The sequence below is a fragment of the Vulpes vulpes genome, chromosome 7, assembly GCF_048418805.1.
Source record: "Vulpes vulpes isolate BD-2025 chromosome 7, VulVul3, whole genome shotgun sequence".
NCBI lineage: Eukaryota > Metazoa > Chordata > Mammalia > Carnivora > Canidae > Vulpes > Vulpes vulpes.
The window spans coordinates 124,896,813-124,913,381 of record NC_132786.1 but is presented as its reverse complement, the minus strand read 5'-3'; the positions used below and the strand labels follow the sequence as shown (position 1 = coordinate 124,913,381).

General features: G+C 47.0%; 1 protein-coding gene across 1 annotated transcript in view; it reads right to left on the bottom strand.

Moving 5' to 3' along the window:
* PTPRZ1 (protein tyrosine phosphatase receptor type Z1) overlaps positions 1-16,569 on the bottom strand; it is a 171,710-nt gene that overhangs the window by 71,033 nt on the left and 84,108 nt on the right. The window contains exons 3-6 of the mRNA XM_072764910.1: positions 9,169-9,348; positions 6,889-7,040; positions 3,547-3,642; positions 2,969-3,035 (exon numbers count right to left, since the gene is read on the bottom strand). Coding sequence (XP_072621011.1) covers positions 2,969-3,035; positions 3,547-3,642; positions 6,889-7,040; positions 9,169-9,348 — 495 coding nt within the window. The remainder of the gene's footprint in view (positions 1-2,968; positions 3,036-3,546; positions 3,643-6,888; positions 7,041-9,168; positions 9,349-16,569) is intronic.

The following is a 16,569-nucleotide window of genomic DNA, read 5'->3' as shown; positions in this document are numbered from 1 at the left end:
ATACATCCTAGATTTCTGTCTTGGATATCACAGGACTTTTCAGTTACAGTAGAGCTTTTCAATTAGGCCATGGTCTTTCAAGAAAATTGGAATAAGGTAATTTTTTGAATATACATCTAGCAAAGACATTTGCTTCCTCGCTACTGTTAACACAGGTGAGAATCACACCCGAGTCAATGCGGCTGTACTGGCAACCAGTCACTATTCATTTGAACACACATTGGTGACTAACCCATCAACCAGATGCTCCCCTTTTATAGGAGGTTGCGAGCAAGGGGGGAAGATGAATAGGAGGGAGATAAGGAGACAAAGACCGTGACAGGGTCACGCATAGGGAAGAGCCCCTAAATACCTGACCGACTCTTGCTACTTAGGGCGGTAAGATTAAGAAGGGGCCATGTCAACACAGTCTGCAAGGACTTTTCAGTATACAAATTCCTGGGCTGAATTTGTGATTAAGAAAGCATCAGAAACTCCTTATGCCAACTCCCAGTTGAGAATCACGGATGATGTTCCCTGGAGTGTGTCTCTTCCTCTGCAACTTGGAAGAGTCCAACCAACCAACAGTTCTTGTGTTTTCGTGGACTCTGCTTGGGGAATACCAACATGCTAGCCTGTGTCGATGCCGCCTCACCCGCTCTCTCGCCCCACACGGAGCAGGTATGGTGGAAGGAAGGGAAAGAAGGAGAGGTCGGAGTGGGGAATGGACAGGACATGGGTCTGTCTTTTGGAGGAATATAGGAAATGAGGAATCGGCCCACGTTGGAATAAGAGATTTCATAGTCTCGATGATCACAGAAAGTGTTGCTTGTTGAACAACTGACATTCTGCGGAGAATACGGAGCAGGACTGGGGAGCGAGGCTGCAGCTCCACGTCACCACCTCCCGGCTGCCACGGCCAAGGGCCAATATTGGGAAGCCTTCAGTTTATGGGGCACGAGGGGATTTTCTAGACTCTGAGATAGATTTAGTCTAAGAACTCTCAAAATAGAGACATTTACCTTTCAGAGGATTTCACTTATTTAGTTTGCACAGATCATATCTAATAACCATTCAGGTCAAATTGACGCATATAACTAATACGAATCCCCACAGCGTAGAGGGAGCAAACTCTGTGGATGGACCAGGATCTGCACCCTGGCTCTACTACCACTTCTTAACCATATAAGCTCACGTGTCCTTGCTGACTATATTGAAATATTAAGTATCTAGTGGGGCAGGTGATGCACCTACAGGATTATTATTCTCTTTTCTGGTAAAGGAGGAGGAAAGAAGCCGGTGCACAGGTAGCAGGGCAGAGACTCAGAGAGCAGAGGACCCGGGGGCAGATTGGGAAGTGGCCCCAGGCAGTCCGAGAGACACGAAGTTCTGTTTCCAAACTAAGAGCCAGGAGACAGGCCGAATGGCACTGCTGGGAATCCAGAATCTCAGGGAGGTTATCAGGTGGCAGCCGAGGCTCCGATGAAGCGCTTCCCTCAATGCCTTGCGCACAGTTAACATTCAAAAGGAAACCTTAGCCAAAGAATATGAGCAAATTGGTTCTTAAACTCCTGTGAGCCTCATAGGACGCTCCTAGGGAGACCCAGAAACAAAGATGAAGCCTCGGGAACAAGCGGCCCAAGTGCCGCAGAGGCACAAGTCAGGACTAACCCCCTCTTGTTGGGCCCTGGGGCTGCCGCAAGGCCTGGGGACATTCAGAGTTCATGTTCCGCACGAGTTTCAGTGTAGGGATTCAAACAAGCTGCCTTCTTTCAGTCTTGATAGAATCCACTTTCCAACTAAGTGAGGGAAAAATTAAGTGTGGCTTATGGCATTCAGTGCCCAATTCCGCAATCGAGTGGATGGAGGGAGGTAACAACTTCATCTTGCATTTGATTGCACCTTTCAAAAAAAACCCAATGAAAGCAGCCCTGCGTGAGCTCACCAATTCCTGACTTCTGCAAAGTTCTGTCAATCAAGATCATCACATGTGGGCGACAGAGAGGAATCAATGCTAGGCCTGGCTTTTGCTTTCAAAAAGGATCTATATGAATTTGGTTCCTGCTTTCAAAATTTTGCAGCTTCCTGGAGAGGAATGATTCTTATTTTAGCAGTAACTCAGAGCAGCAGCTTTAATACCGTGTGTGTGGATGCTTACTAAAAATAAAATAACAATAATAACAGGTTGGCTGTCTGTTGCCCATGTTGTCACAGGCATTCACCGTGACAAATGCCAAGATCCACGGTGGAACAATATCAAAGCATATGGCATCTTCTTCTATGTAAGTGTTTGCCTTCTTCCAAAAACCCTGTCATACTGGAAAAGCAAAGGACCTATCAAGGAAACCACCAGGAAATAAATTTTAACTTGAGTAATAATTCTCTTTTCAGTTTAAAACATAATGTTTATGAAATTAACTGGTCTCAGATTATAGAGTCTTTAACAAATGTACAATGCAGTCGAATGGATGAATACATTTCATTTTTAAAAGATTTATTCATTTATTTGAGAGAGGGAGAGAGCATGCTCCGGCGCATGTACGGCACAGGGGGAGGACGGAGGGAGACACAGAACCCCAAGTGGACTTCTCACTGAGCATGGAGCCCAACTCGGGGCTCAATCCCAAGACCTGAGATCATGACCTGAGCCTCAATCAAGAGTGGGATGCTTAACCAACAGAGCCACCAGGCGCCCCCAGAGTAGATAACTACATTTTAAATGCGTGATGTCATTATCTTCAAGAATAAAATCAGAAAACTTCAATTTCCTGCTTAACATGAACATTTTATGATTTTTATAAGACAAAAATTTCAGTTAAATATTCTTTAGTGAGACATGTATAAATCGTCAAGTGTGAGAACTGAAAGATTGCTCCTCTTTGAAAAGGTCTTTCCTTCTCCTCTTGGAACTTACATTTGTAATATTATAAACATTCACATGCATCCAAAGGAGAAATCTGGAAGAAAGAGATTTCTCCAAAGAGCTTACCGAAACGGCTGACACTCTCGACTCCGTCAATAATTGCTTTGTAATCCAGATTTTCTTCCAAGCCAACCTATTAAAGAAGAATGACATTCTAAGAATGGGATAAAATATTTGATTAACTCTTCAATGACTCTTATTTGATGACTCTTCAATGGAAAGATGAATGCATTGCATTTTCAGTGCCCAAAAGCAAAGTCCTCCAAACGCATACTTGTTTTTTAAACAGGGAGATAAAAACAAGTAACGCGCACAGAAATCGGCTACCTTTTCAATTCTGCACTGAGAAAAGTACACCGTAAAACTGCGGCTTCACAGCCCCTGCTCCACGTGCTTAGGATGCTGTGCGTGTCCCCAGGGGCCAGTCCGGGCCGCACAACAGCTGCTCGCGGGAAGCCACGTACCCCATCAGTGAAAGCAAGAGCCCCCTCTGCCACACAGCAGCCAGGGGGCTGTTCTGCTTGAAGACCGTCACCAGTTATTCCCACTTGCAAGCTCTTCCATCAAAGAGCGTGCCTCAAAACGTCGTATCAGGTGATCGCGGGAGGAATTAGGTTAGCGTTCGATCTACGCATCATGATTACCTCGAACAGAACGGATAAAGCTCTTAACTTCCCTTTTGCTTTTACTGCTTCCTCAAAACTTGAAAACCGGTCTGCGTCAAAGCAGTAGATCTGCATCTGTGGATGCAACAGTGACAGCTTTATTATACACGAGGACATCCAAAGGGCACCGCAGGAGCGATAAAGTAATTCACCAATTCAATAAATACTATTAGAAAGGCTCTTTAAAGCTGCATGATTCTATATTCTGTACAGTTTCAGAATCTTTTATCCATTACACGTGTAGACACCTGCATTCACTATCACTTACCACCCTGCAGGGAGGAAGGAAATGCAACGTGAGACACGGAGGACAGAAACGGCCGCAATGGGGCTAACAGGGAATACTGAGGCAATAACAGCCTAGAAAAGCCGTCTCATAAGGTAAACTATCAAATATCACTGTGACTATTTTGTTGGAATTCTTTCAAGTGTGGTTTCATCTTTGGCTGGACGTGCCTTTCCTAATGGTCTGGGTTACCTTTTGGACATTACCGTACCACCTTTCAGTTCTTTTGAGACTTCTGTATTTATTTGAGAGCGAGCGAGAGAGGGCGCTTGTGGGGAGGAGGGACAGAGGGGGGCGGGGACGGAGAACCTCAAGCAGACTCTGCACTGAGCTCAGAGCCCAGCACAGGGCCTGATCTCCCAACCTTGAGATCATGACCTGAGCCGAAGGCAAGAGCCGGGCGCTCGGTGGACTGTGCCGCCCGGTGCCCCCGCGTTCTGCTAATGGTGAAATGCTCAAGGACTCTCCGCATCTACCGACAAAATACCAAAAAGAATTTCAAGGTCCTATTCCGAGTGTCCTGTCCTGCTACCAGGCTGTGTCCCTTGTGAGGTTCTCCTTCAGCCTTTCCTCTCGCTGCTCACCGTGTGCCCCACGTCCCGAGCATGGAAATTGGGCCCCTCAGCCCGTTGGAAAGCCTCTGCCAAGGCCGATGCTGGGTTGGAGCCGCGACTGGAGAGACAGCAGGTGTGAGGGCCAGGACGACCGTGGCTCCTGCCCCAGGTGATGGCAAAGACTGCCGGGAGAGGGGCTGTAAACCAACCTGGCGGGGGGGCAGCTGCAACACTGGTGGAGGAGGTGAAGGTGGGTGTGGGCAGGGGGTGGGCAGGGGGCAAGAGGGGAGGACCGAGGGCACCGGGAGGTAGCTGGCTGGGACTGCAGCTGAGCGCACAGCAGAGAAGACACGATGGTGGGGGACAGGCAGGGGCCACGCCACGGGGCTCTGGGGAGCGTAGGATCCCTCCAGCCACCTGGGCCGGGGGCGGGGGCCAGTTCCGAGGCAAGAGACAAAGGTGGGCCGCAGTCCCTCCGCCCTCCCATCTCACCTAGGGCCAACCTGAGAGGACAGGGTGCAGGAGCCAACCCCCACCAAGTCAAGGATACCCTGAGCTCCCTGCGTGCACCTTGCTGGACAGAGTCCAAGGAAGAGAGACAACAAACACACAGTCCCTGGGAGAGAACCCGAGGGGCTTTCTAATAAGAAGATGTCTGAGGTGTAGTGCACAGATGCTGCACCATTGGTTCTGCTGGTGCAGGGGCTTGTGTGGTGAGGGGTTTTCTTCATTCTCCTCTTTGCTCTAAATGAGTAGTATTGTGACAGAGTGAATCTCCCTGACGGGAGAACGTTCTATGTGTAAGGCATTGACTCTTATTTCATTCGACAAACCAAATTTGATGAATGTGCTTTTCCTTAAGGATAATTAATATCCTTAACAGTTATCCACTGGAAAAAAAATGGATCAGCTGTAAATCAGAATGTGCTTATCCACATTAAAAGTTTTTTAGTCCTTTAACAGATAATTCACTCATCTTATTTTTATTCTCGATAATAACTATTTTGACAATGAAAAGAACACAGTTTCATTACAACTAACTTTAAAAATATGGGAATTTTGAAGGAGAAAAGAAAAGGCACCTATCAGGCCATCACCCAGGGAAAATCACTGTTCATGTCTTCTTGGCTTCCCTCAATTATTTTTACAACAGTAATAATTCTCTCTCTCATTTAATGTTCATAATAACTTCATAAGGCAGGTGCTACTCCTCTTATGTCACTTTCACAAGGGAGACATGGAAGCTCAGGTAAATTAAATATTTGAATAATGTCACGTCCATGATTCCTAAATGGTGAAGTCAGTAGTCAACCCTAGTCCATCCGACTCAGACTCGGGGCCCTCAGTCACTGTTTAACGAGTTTCCATGTTTTACAAAATCAGAGTAATGATACTGCAATATTATTTTATATTCTGCTTTTTTAAAGCAGTAATATCTTAAAAAAGAAAAAACCCATTAATATCTCATGATGAACCTTTCCTGTGTAAATAAGTCATTGAAACACATGATTTTTACAAGATCTGTAATATTCCATCATAATATATTTTTTAAATACATTTTTATTCGGTAATTTCTACTTTCTACACTGAATGTGGGGCTCAAACTTCCAACCCGGAGATCAAGGGTCACATGTGTCACAGACTGAGCCAGCCACAAGCCCCTCCATCATGATGTATGCAACCATTTCTTTTTCTTTCAATTTTTTATTATTAAATATCTTTGCACATACATTTTTGAGCCTGTCTTTATTTTTTAGACTAAATTGTTACGAGTAGAAATGGTGGGCATTGGGAATAAAATGTGTAAAGTTCTGGATAAAAACAAGGAAAATACCAATTTATACTCTTTCCAGATGTATCAAAGCGTTTGTTGTATACTCATTATTTATTATATTTTTTTACCAAATTCAAAACTGAAAAATGTTCTCATTTTATTTTGCATTTCCCTGATACTCCAGTAAATTGATAAAATTTTCTTTTTTTTTCTCTTCCTGAGCTGTAAGAGGAATTTCATTTCTTTTACTCAACATCTGCTCAGACGTCAGACATCTATAGTGTGGTCCCCTGGGTTGCCAAGAAGTGGAAAATCAAGTACGGGTCTTAATGAGCTTAGTCCAGTGAGGAAGGCAGATATCAACCAAGAAACCAGACAGATATAACTATAAATTATAAAATTTGATCATAAATTTTTTTTTTTAATTTATGATAGTTACACACACACACACACACACACACACACACACACACACACACAGAGAGGCAGAGACATGGGCAGAGGGAGAAGCAGGCTCCATGCTCCGGGAGCCTGACGTGGGATTCGATTCCGGGTCTCCAGGATCGCGCCCTGGGCCAAAGGCAGGCGCCAAACTGCTGCGCCACCCAGGGATCCCAATTTGATCATAAATTAATGAAGTCATACACTACATAAAAATCTCAATGGTTTAAAAAACGAAACAGAGTAACCTGTGGAACCAGACTTACTTCAAGTGGAAATTTTTGTCCTTCTAAACTATGTTCCGATCCTTCAGAAGACATATTGCATTTTCCCCAGTGGAAACTTATCTTGCTTGCTTTGAACACCATTTCTGAAACTCCTCCACTGAGACGGTAGTCATTAGTGAGATTAATCTCCACTTTGGAAAAAAAAAAAAACACAGAATTGCATCTCTTTCTGAACATCAAAATTACAAATTTCAACTAACTTTTCCTCAGTCAGAGGTACATTAAAAAAATTATTTGCTAAATGAAAAACAATGAAGTTGCCATTTGGAAGCTAAGCTTGTAACTCTGCAAAGATACACTGGATGTATCTCAGTGAACTAAGAGAAAGACCTTCACTGCCGTGTAGGACTCGAACCGCAGCAGGCAGCCGGTCCCTCTGCCCTGTTCTGCCTGGTGTCCCGAAATCACTTGCCCCACAGCTCTGCTTTCCTAAGGCATTTGATGGTGCTGAGGGGACAGCGCAGAGAGAGAAGGAACAGAAAAGTGGAGAAGAAATGTCTTCCCTTGGGGGTGCCCCCCCCTCACTTTCAACCCTCCCCACTCCTTATCAGCAGGTGTTGTGTCCCATGTCCTGGTCCCTGCAAGCAGGCATCATCCCCACTTCAGGAGGCTCCCGCACTTCTGTCTGGTGGGAAATCCCTTCCCACTGGAGGGGTCTTAGCCATGTGATGTTTGCACCCCAAGGGGCAACCCAGAATCTTAACTGCTCTTGTTTGAGCTCCACAGCAGATATTTTGACTCTATTTTACAAACGTCTGAAACCAATGCTTCTTTTAAGAGCCTTTTACTGTCTCTCCATCAGATTTAAATAGTCTTTGTTCCATGAGGCAAGAAACCATGGTTGGCGTTAGGGACTGAACCCAACATCTTGGCCAGCTAGCTAGAGACCTAAACTTCCATTAGTAATAACAACAACAACAACAACAACAAACACAGTAGCAGCAATGTTCAACATTTCTGTACCACTTGCAATGCGCTAGGCACTGCACTGAGTACTTTATATGTGTTAAACACTTGCCTTTTACACAACTTCACACAATGAAGGAAGGGATACCATTAATACTCCCTTTTACAGACAGGGAAACTGAATCATAGAGTTTAGGTAACTTGCTAAACGTTCTACCCGTCACGGTTCCACTTGAAAGAGCCAGCAGTGAACCTAAGAAGGTCAAGCATTTAACTAGATTCCTCTAAAGAAAATAAAGCAGATATTACCTGCTTTACTCCTCTGTAACATCTTTCAAGACTGGTAATGAGAATGTCAAGTTTCGGGACAATATGCTGTTATGTATTTAATGAACATCTTATAATGTATAATAATTTTATTAATTATTCATTAATTTAAAAACACCTATTGAATGCTTAGTGTGTATCAGGAACTGATAGAAAAATTCTTACCCTCATGGACTTAAAATTACTACATTCAAATAATTGCATTACCAAAATATCAAGAATAGAGAAAAGATTCACTAATGATAAAACCACTCAACATGGCTTCTATTATAATTTAGAATAGTTTTTCTGATGAGTATATTTGCTTTTATTATATAACTTCCCCATATACATACAATTTTGTTTAAAGTATAGTATCAGAAAAGGAAAGTTATTCACTCTTGAAGATTATTTTGTCCCTCTATTGTTTACTGGAATTTTTTTGTGGTATTATATTTTGTATATTTAGGAAAAAAAAGACAGCTCTTTTAAAAAAGCATTTAGAGAATTCTTTCTAAGGACAGTATATAATTTTGAACTTTCTATATAGAAGCACTAATTTCTTTCTTTTTTTTTACTAATTTCTTTTCTTAAAATTCAATTATAGTTGATTGCTTTTTTTCGTGTCCCAATATTGAACATAGCATGGGGCTGAGCAAAGAAGCGCCAACACAGTGTCCGAGAAAAGGAAATTCTGATTAACTAGGTGATTTAACCAGAGATGAAGTTATTAAACTGCATCAGCTGTATCCTGTGTTATCACATCTTCTGTGGAAGCATCACTATTGTTCTATTATTGGAGAACAGGATGGGATGACCCAGGTCATTTTATTTTTGTACACATTTTAAAAATGTCATCTAAACTTCCGATTTACCGTATTCTACTTGGTTTCTTCTACTATAGTTTCAGGGCAGTTCATAGTACTTTACACACACAAAAAGGAAATGAAATAAAATGAAGGAAATGAAAATAAAATGAAATTGATATAAACATACTCTGAGCCCAATAGACACACTCAAGTCACAAACAAAATGCAAACATTTTACCTGTTTTCCCAGTGTTATGAATGAACGTGTTTTCCAAAGACGTTTTATCCCAACCCTGAAATTTAAGTTTCTTAAGATTCACGTTGACTTGGGTAAGATCTTCATCAATATTGATGGGAGACTGTTTGGGGCTACTACACGTTGGGTACTTCTTTCCCCAGTTTTTTTGATTCAGTGCTCCTAGGGAAAGGAAAGGGTAAGAAGTTAGTTTTTTTAGATACTGTGCAAAAGCTCAGCTTTGTATTCTCAAGTAGTCCAGACATTTCGTAACCATAGATATAATAGTAGAAAACACTGGAACATCTTTGAATCGGTTTCTAAAGCAGTTGTGCCAGGGTGGGGTTCTGGGCTTTGCTGTGATCCACGGTGCGAGGCCTCTGTGAAGCCACTCGAGCTCTGACTCAGCAAGGGCTTGGCTGGGCCCTCGCTCCTGGCTAATTGACAGCGCCCTCCCACCACCTCTCCGGCCTGTGCAAGGCCAGGTCCAGCCATCAGGTGCGGCAGGTGCCAGGTTCTGGCCTCCCTGTGTGCTCCGTGGGGCGGGTCCCTTCCTGCCTCCTGTCCCCCACCTATGTGATCCTCATGGTCTCCCTGAAATGTCTCTTCCTCTCTCTCACTCTTGTTTGTTGTTTGTTATGTTGTGCCCAAGATTGTGAATCTGAGAAACCACTGAGGAGCTGACACCAATGCAAGTACATGAGGGTTTATTTTTTTTAATTTTTATTTTTTTTAAATTTTTTTATTTATTTATGATAGTCACAGAGAGATAGAGAGAGAGGCAGAGACACAGGCAGAGGGAGAAGCAGGCTCCATGCACCGGGACCCCGACGTGGGATTCGATCCCGGGTCTCCAGGATCGCGCCCTGGGCCAAAGGCAGGCGCCAAACCGCTGCGCCACCCAGGGATCCCTACATGAGGGTTTATTAACAAGCTCGAGCTTGGGTCCAAGTGCACCTGACACAGCAGAGCAGGGACTTGGACCCAAGCTCGAGCTTGTTAATAAACCCTAGTGTACTTGCTTCGGTGTCGGCTCCTCGATGGTTTCTTGGACTCGCAATCCTGGGCACAACATTTGGGGGCTCGTCCGGGATCCAAGAGACCCCCGGACCACATCCAGAGGGTTTCACACCTGGTGAGTGTACTCAACTTTTTCTACTTTTTGTGCGCATATTCTCTGAGAGCTCTATACTGTACTTCTACCTGTAGGAATTCCCATCTGTATTAGATTGACATTGGCTTAGGCGGATGCACTGGTGGGCCGTCGACCGGGGGTCTTGAGGAGATGTCCCTTGCCCCTGCCGGGAGGACTGGGTCCTCATCTGTAAGGAGGGATGACTGCCAGCCCTTTTGGGTTACTTTCTGTTTTGTCTCTGTTGCCACACTGGAATGTTTGTCTGTGTTATTGTGTCCTTGTTAATTGTCTTTGCTGTCTGTGTCTTGGTGTGGATGGGGGACATAATGGGGCAGACAAAAACCACTCCCTGCCTCTTATGCTCTCCCACTTCTCGGACGTTAGGGAAAGAGCTCATAATCTGAGCACAGACATACAGAGAGGGAAATTTCAAACTTACTGCATGTCAGAATGGCCAACCTTTGACGTGGGATGGCCCCAAGAAGGAACTTTCCACCTCCTATTATCTTAAAGGTTAACGCCGTGATCTTCAGGGACAAGCCAGACGGCCACCCTGACCAGGTGCCCTACATCCTGGTCTGGCAGGACATGATCGAGAATCCCCCTCCTTGGCTAAAACCATTTTTACTCCCCAAAGCACACAACTCAGCTGAAGGTAAGGAGAGACTCTAGGTCCACTACCAGACTCTCCCGGCAGGTGTCCAGGCTCCTCGGCAAGCCGACCGATCCAGCCGAGGTATATGGTGTGAGATAGGGTAAGGATGAGAGTCCAGCAGCCTTCTTAGAGACAGTCATGGAGGCTTTTAGGCAGTGCACCCCTAGGAACCCAGAAGCCCTCGAAACAAAGGCCGCAATTATCATGGCCTTTGTTAACCAGGCCGCTTCAGACATTAAAAAGATATTGCAAAGAGTAGAGAGACTGGGGGAGAAGAGCTTGCAGGACTTAGTAATAGTAGCAAAAAAAGTCTATAATAATAGAGAAAGTCCAGAAGAGCAACAAACCAACTAAGTGATCGGCAGACCTGAAACTTGGCCAAGATCCTGATGGCCACAACCATGGATGACCCACGGGAAAGACGGAGGCACCTCAAGAAGCTGGCTCAGGGACAGGTAAGGAGGATGGCCCTGGTCCCCATCGGGAGCGCCCTAAACTGAACAAAAACCAATGTGCTTATTGCCAGGAAGAGGGCCACTGGGTGAAAGACTGTCCTAACAAAAGATCTAAGGCCCCTGCCAAGATCTTGGAGATGGAGGACCTGGAGGACTAGTGGAGTCGGGGTTTGGCACCCCTCCCCGAGCCCAGGGTAACTCTCAGAGTGGAGGGGCAACCCGTTGAATTCCTAGTGGACACTGGGGCACAACATTTGGTTTTATTACAACCCCAAGGGAAATTGGCAAACAAGGCCTCATGGTGCAAGGGGCCACGGGCGCCAACAGTACTCATGGACTCCCCGGAGAACTGTGGATCTCGGCATGGGCCGGGTATCCCACTCCTTCATGGCCATCCCCGAGTGTCCCTACCTGTTGTTAGGTAGGGATTTGCTCACCAAGATGGGGGCACAAATTCGCTTCTACCCCGAAGGGGCAAAAATCCTAAACAAGGAGGGGCACCGATTCAGGTGCGTGTCCTGAGTTTAGAAGACTAATACTGTCTCCATCAGACGCCCTCAGCCCCAGTGACTGACACTGACCGTTGGCTGCAGGAATTTCCCCAAGCGTGGGCAGAAACTGGGGGAACTGGGCTGGCCCGGCACCGACTGGCCATATACATAGAACTAAAGCTGGAGGCAGACCCTGTCAGGGCCCGCCAATACCCCATGCCTCTCGCCTCCCTAACCCAGACCGGGACCCCCCTCTGCAAGACTGTCAGGTGCACGGAATAGAGCTGATCTGAAAACTTATTAGGAAGACGCGCCCTCTTCCTGGAGAGCCGGGAGCCGATGGCCTTCACTCTGCCCGGGCATACTCTGGCCTCTAGGCACAGCTTTCCGATTGGCCCGTCTGCCGCTTGTCCCGTAAAGGTCGCGGGCCCGGGGCAAACTGCTCGGCCGACTGAAGGCGAGCGACGGCAACGGGGAACGTGCAGCAGGAGTCCGTGGGCCCGCGCACGCTCCTATGTCCTCCCGCACCCAGCAGGAGGCTCACGGTCGTGGTGCAACAAACACGGAGCTCCCAGGGTCCACGAACGAGCCTGCACTGCGCGCGTGGCTGGTGGTCACCTCTGCGGATCCTGGTGCGGCGTGGCCACCACTGAACGCTGGACTTCTGCCGGGCAACCAGCTGCTCCTGCCATCTCTGTCATCCCCTGCACGCAGAAGCCATCCCGGCGCCCGTCCCTGTCTCCTCCCCATCGAGCCTCTGGGTCCTCCTCCCAGGGACGTCCTCCAGCAGGCGGCTCGCGGCTGCCACTAGCTGCCCAGCCCAGGCCGCTGTCCCCGCGGGCCCCAGTCTGGCCGCGCCCCGAGCACCTGCCATCACCCGGAGACCGTGAGGGAGACCGAGGGGCAGGTCCCACCAGGACGCTGCTAAGCCACAGGCTAATTTTAACCGGGTCCCCAGGAGATGCATGGACACATTCAATTTTGAGAAGCAACAGCTTGGACATTTCCAGGGCCTTCTAGTGCGTCTCCGGCTTCTCCTCGGGCCCCCCGCCTACAAACCCGCTCTCCCTGACATGGTGGGCAGACCTCTCAGAATATACGGGATAGCCATTCCCGTAACCAGGTCACGTTACACGACAAAGGTGATGGGGGTCCCTGCTGCGATGCTGTGACGGTACAGGAGGCTCGTCCCAGCTCACTGCGGCCGGAGAGATCCAACGTGCCAGACATTCGAAGCCGGCCTGCCCCCCGCCGGGGCTGGAAGAGCGGGGCGTCCAGCCAGGCCCCGGATCCCGGGGCGGCCCCAGGCCGACAGCCAGCAAAACAAGCACACCACATGCCAGTTACAAACAGACCAACACCGGGGGGTTCCTCTACACACGAGGTTCCTAAAATAACCAAATTCACGGGGAGAAAGCAGAACGGCCGTCACCTGGAGACGGGGCGCTGCTTAATGGGTACAGAATCCCGCTGTGCAAGAGGAAAAGTCCTGGGGATCTGTTTTCCAACAATGTGAGGACACATAACACGACCAAACCGCGCACTTAAAAATGCTGAAGATGGAAAATTCTCTGAGTCTTTTTTTATGGCAGTGGAAGTAGTAGTTAAGCAAATAAACAAAATAAACAAACAAAAAATAGGGACCTGGGCCTCAATCTTGCAAAAAGGAAGGGAACCCTGCCAAGGCCCCGCAGAAGCCCCGCACTTCACGTGAGAACACAGCCCAGCCAGCGGCTCGGTTTCACTCAGGGGATCCTGAGCAGAGCACCCGGTTCAGCGGTCACTCCTCTCTGACCCCTGACCCATGAAAACTATGAGATAATAAATTATTTTTTTTTAAGATTTTATTTATTTGACAGAAGAGAGAGAGAAAGAGAGAGCAAGCACGAGTTGGGAGGAGAGGGCTAGAGGAAGGAAACTCCCCGCTGTGCAGGGGGCCCGACGCAGGGCTCGATCCCAGGACCCACAGAATCACGCTCCATGCCGAAGGCAGACGCCCAACTGACTGAGGCACCCAGTCGCCCTGATAAGAAATGTGCTTAAAAGCCACAAAACTTGGGGCCCCTGGGTGGCTCAGTCCATTAAGCACCTGACTCTCAATTTGGGCTCAGGTCATGACCTTGGGGTCCTGAGGTCAAGCCCTGAGCCCAGCTCCGTGTCAGGCTCTACACTCAGTGGGGAATCTGCTTAAGATTCTCACTTCCCCTCTCCCTCTGCTTCTCTCCTGGCTCCCTCCCTCCCTACATATATAAAATATAAAAAAAAAAAAAGCCACTAAATCCGAAGCAATTTATTATGTGACATAAGAAAACTAATACAATCAATAACTTATCTTTTAAAATATTTATCAAATCATGTCGTTTCCTGACCTGGCTCCCTCTAATATCCTCCATCTCACTCAGAAGAAAATGCAAGCTCCTTTTTTCTTTTAAAGATTTTTATTTATTTATTTATTCATGAGAGACACACACACACAGAGGCAGACACCGGCAGAGGGAGAAGCAGGCTCCACGCAGGGAGCCAGATGTGGGGATCTATCCAGGATCTCCAGGATCACGTCCTGGGCTGAAGGCGGCACTAAACTGCTGAGCCACTGCCTGAAAATGCAAACTCCCTAACGCAAGAGGTTCTCTAAGACCCCATCTTTCCCATCCTCTCTGATCCCATTTCCTGCCGTGGATTCCAGCCACACAGGCTTCTCTCCCTAGACCACGGGACGCCTCGGGGCTTGGCACTTGCTGCCACTTCTCCAGGAATGCTTCCTGATGGCTCCGCCCAGGTGTCTGCAAGGCCCACTCACTCACGTTCCCACGTCTATCAGGTCTCTGCTCAATGCACCTCCTTGGGGAGGCCTTCCCTGAACCCCCTGCATAAAAAAAACACTTTCCTCCTATGGTCGTTCTCAATCCCTTCTCCTTATTTTATATTTATTCTCCTAAAACATGAGGTTTACTAATTAGTTTCCGCACCCCAGCAGCTAGGAAAAAAAGCCTGGCACGTAGTACATGTTCAATAAATACTGGTTTAATGGCTAAATCAGACAAATAAAACATGATGTTTTTTGTTTTATGAGTTTAAAATCTCAAAGAGATCTACCACGCAATGACAACAGAAAAAAAAAGAAAACAATTAAGAAACATTTCTGAAACAGGCTCTAGGTTGTATTTGACTGGCACATGATAATTTTGTTGAGTAGTCCCTATTAAATTTCTGCTGAAGAGTATCCAGAAAGACCTTAAGTCTGGACATTTTAAACCTCAATGACCCTAAATGACTAGATTATGTGTGAAGTGTATCAAATGATTATATTGAGTCTAGATTCAGTTTTAAACACCAACTAGATCATGGGGCCAAATACAGTACAAGTTCAAGAACACTCCTGAATCTTTGTGATTAAATTGTGGTTTAATTAATTGTGATTAATTGTGATTAAATTGAATGTGATTAAAACGCAAAAAGATTCCAAATTCTTTTCGTGAAAAGTCTGTAAAGCAGAAAAAGCCCAGAGAAAAAAAAATAGTAACTTGAGGTTCTTCTTGCAAAGGGCTCTAGAAACAAGATGGTTTCAAATCATTAGAAGTAGCAAGCCAAAGGAAGTAAACTAATGAAGTGTTAAAAAATTGTGCACGAGGATGAAACACAAACCAAAGAAGCATTAAATAGATTTTACCTATCTTTAATAATGAAATGTCGGTTTACTCTTATGCTTAAACATTATTTTTTTAAATTCCCAATTAATATGCTTAACATTGCAGCTGGAACCTTCAGTGGCTGAGGCAGGTTGGCGTCCCTGAGAAAGCAGGTGTACAGAACTCATCACAACTACCCCGTATCCACCTGAGTGTTATCAGCGACTGTCGTGAAGGATTAGGACTCACTGTGGTTGCAACAGGAGACGGTGAGGTGCCCAGCCACGCAGAGGCCTGCAGAGGACCACACGTCTGCTCTAGACAACTGAAATAAATGGTCCGTTCACTTACTCCTCCATTCTTCCACCCGCACACCGACTCCTGAGTCAGGGTCACCTGTGAGATCCCCGCGCCCTCCCGAGGGCCCTCAGCAGACCCTATTCTGTTGTGGAGCTCTAACTCATCGACATGGGATTGCCAGACTGGGAGTCTGGCACAGAGTAGAAACCCATCAAATGCCGTGATGGGGGCTGTGGGCAGCAGTGCAGGGATTCAAGATTTACACTTGTGCAGCCTCTACTCCCCCCAGGAGGAAGGCAGTTGGAGGCTCTGCGGGAGATCTGCAGGGGTTCAGGCTGGGGGGCTGGTCTGCGCGCTCCCGCATTCCAGAAGGTCGTGGGGGGCCGTGCAGTAGAGGCCCTCAAATGCCTGAAGCAGCAGGTGGGACGGAAACAATCACAACGGAGGCCTGGGGCCAAGGGTAGGCGCCTGGGGCAGAGGGGATCAAGGGCTGAGCAGGTGGGGCAAAGCTCAGGCGCTCCGAGAAACGAGCAGTGCAGCGTGGTCCGGGGAGCGCAAGCGGCCACCAAGCAATTCCAGAAGGCCATGGAAAGACAGACGGTCAAATGCCACTGGGTAGGCCGGTGGGAGGCAGGGAGGCTTGGAGGAGCAGCTGCCTTGTCAGAGACGCAGCTCCGGGGAGCGTGACGGGAAAGAGGGGCGGGCGGCCTCGCTCAGGGCAGTTTCAAGGGCATCTTGT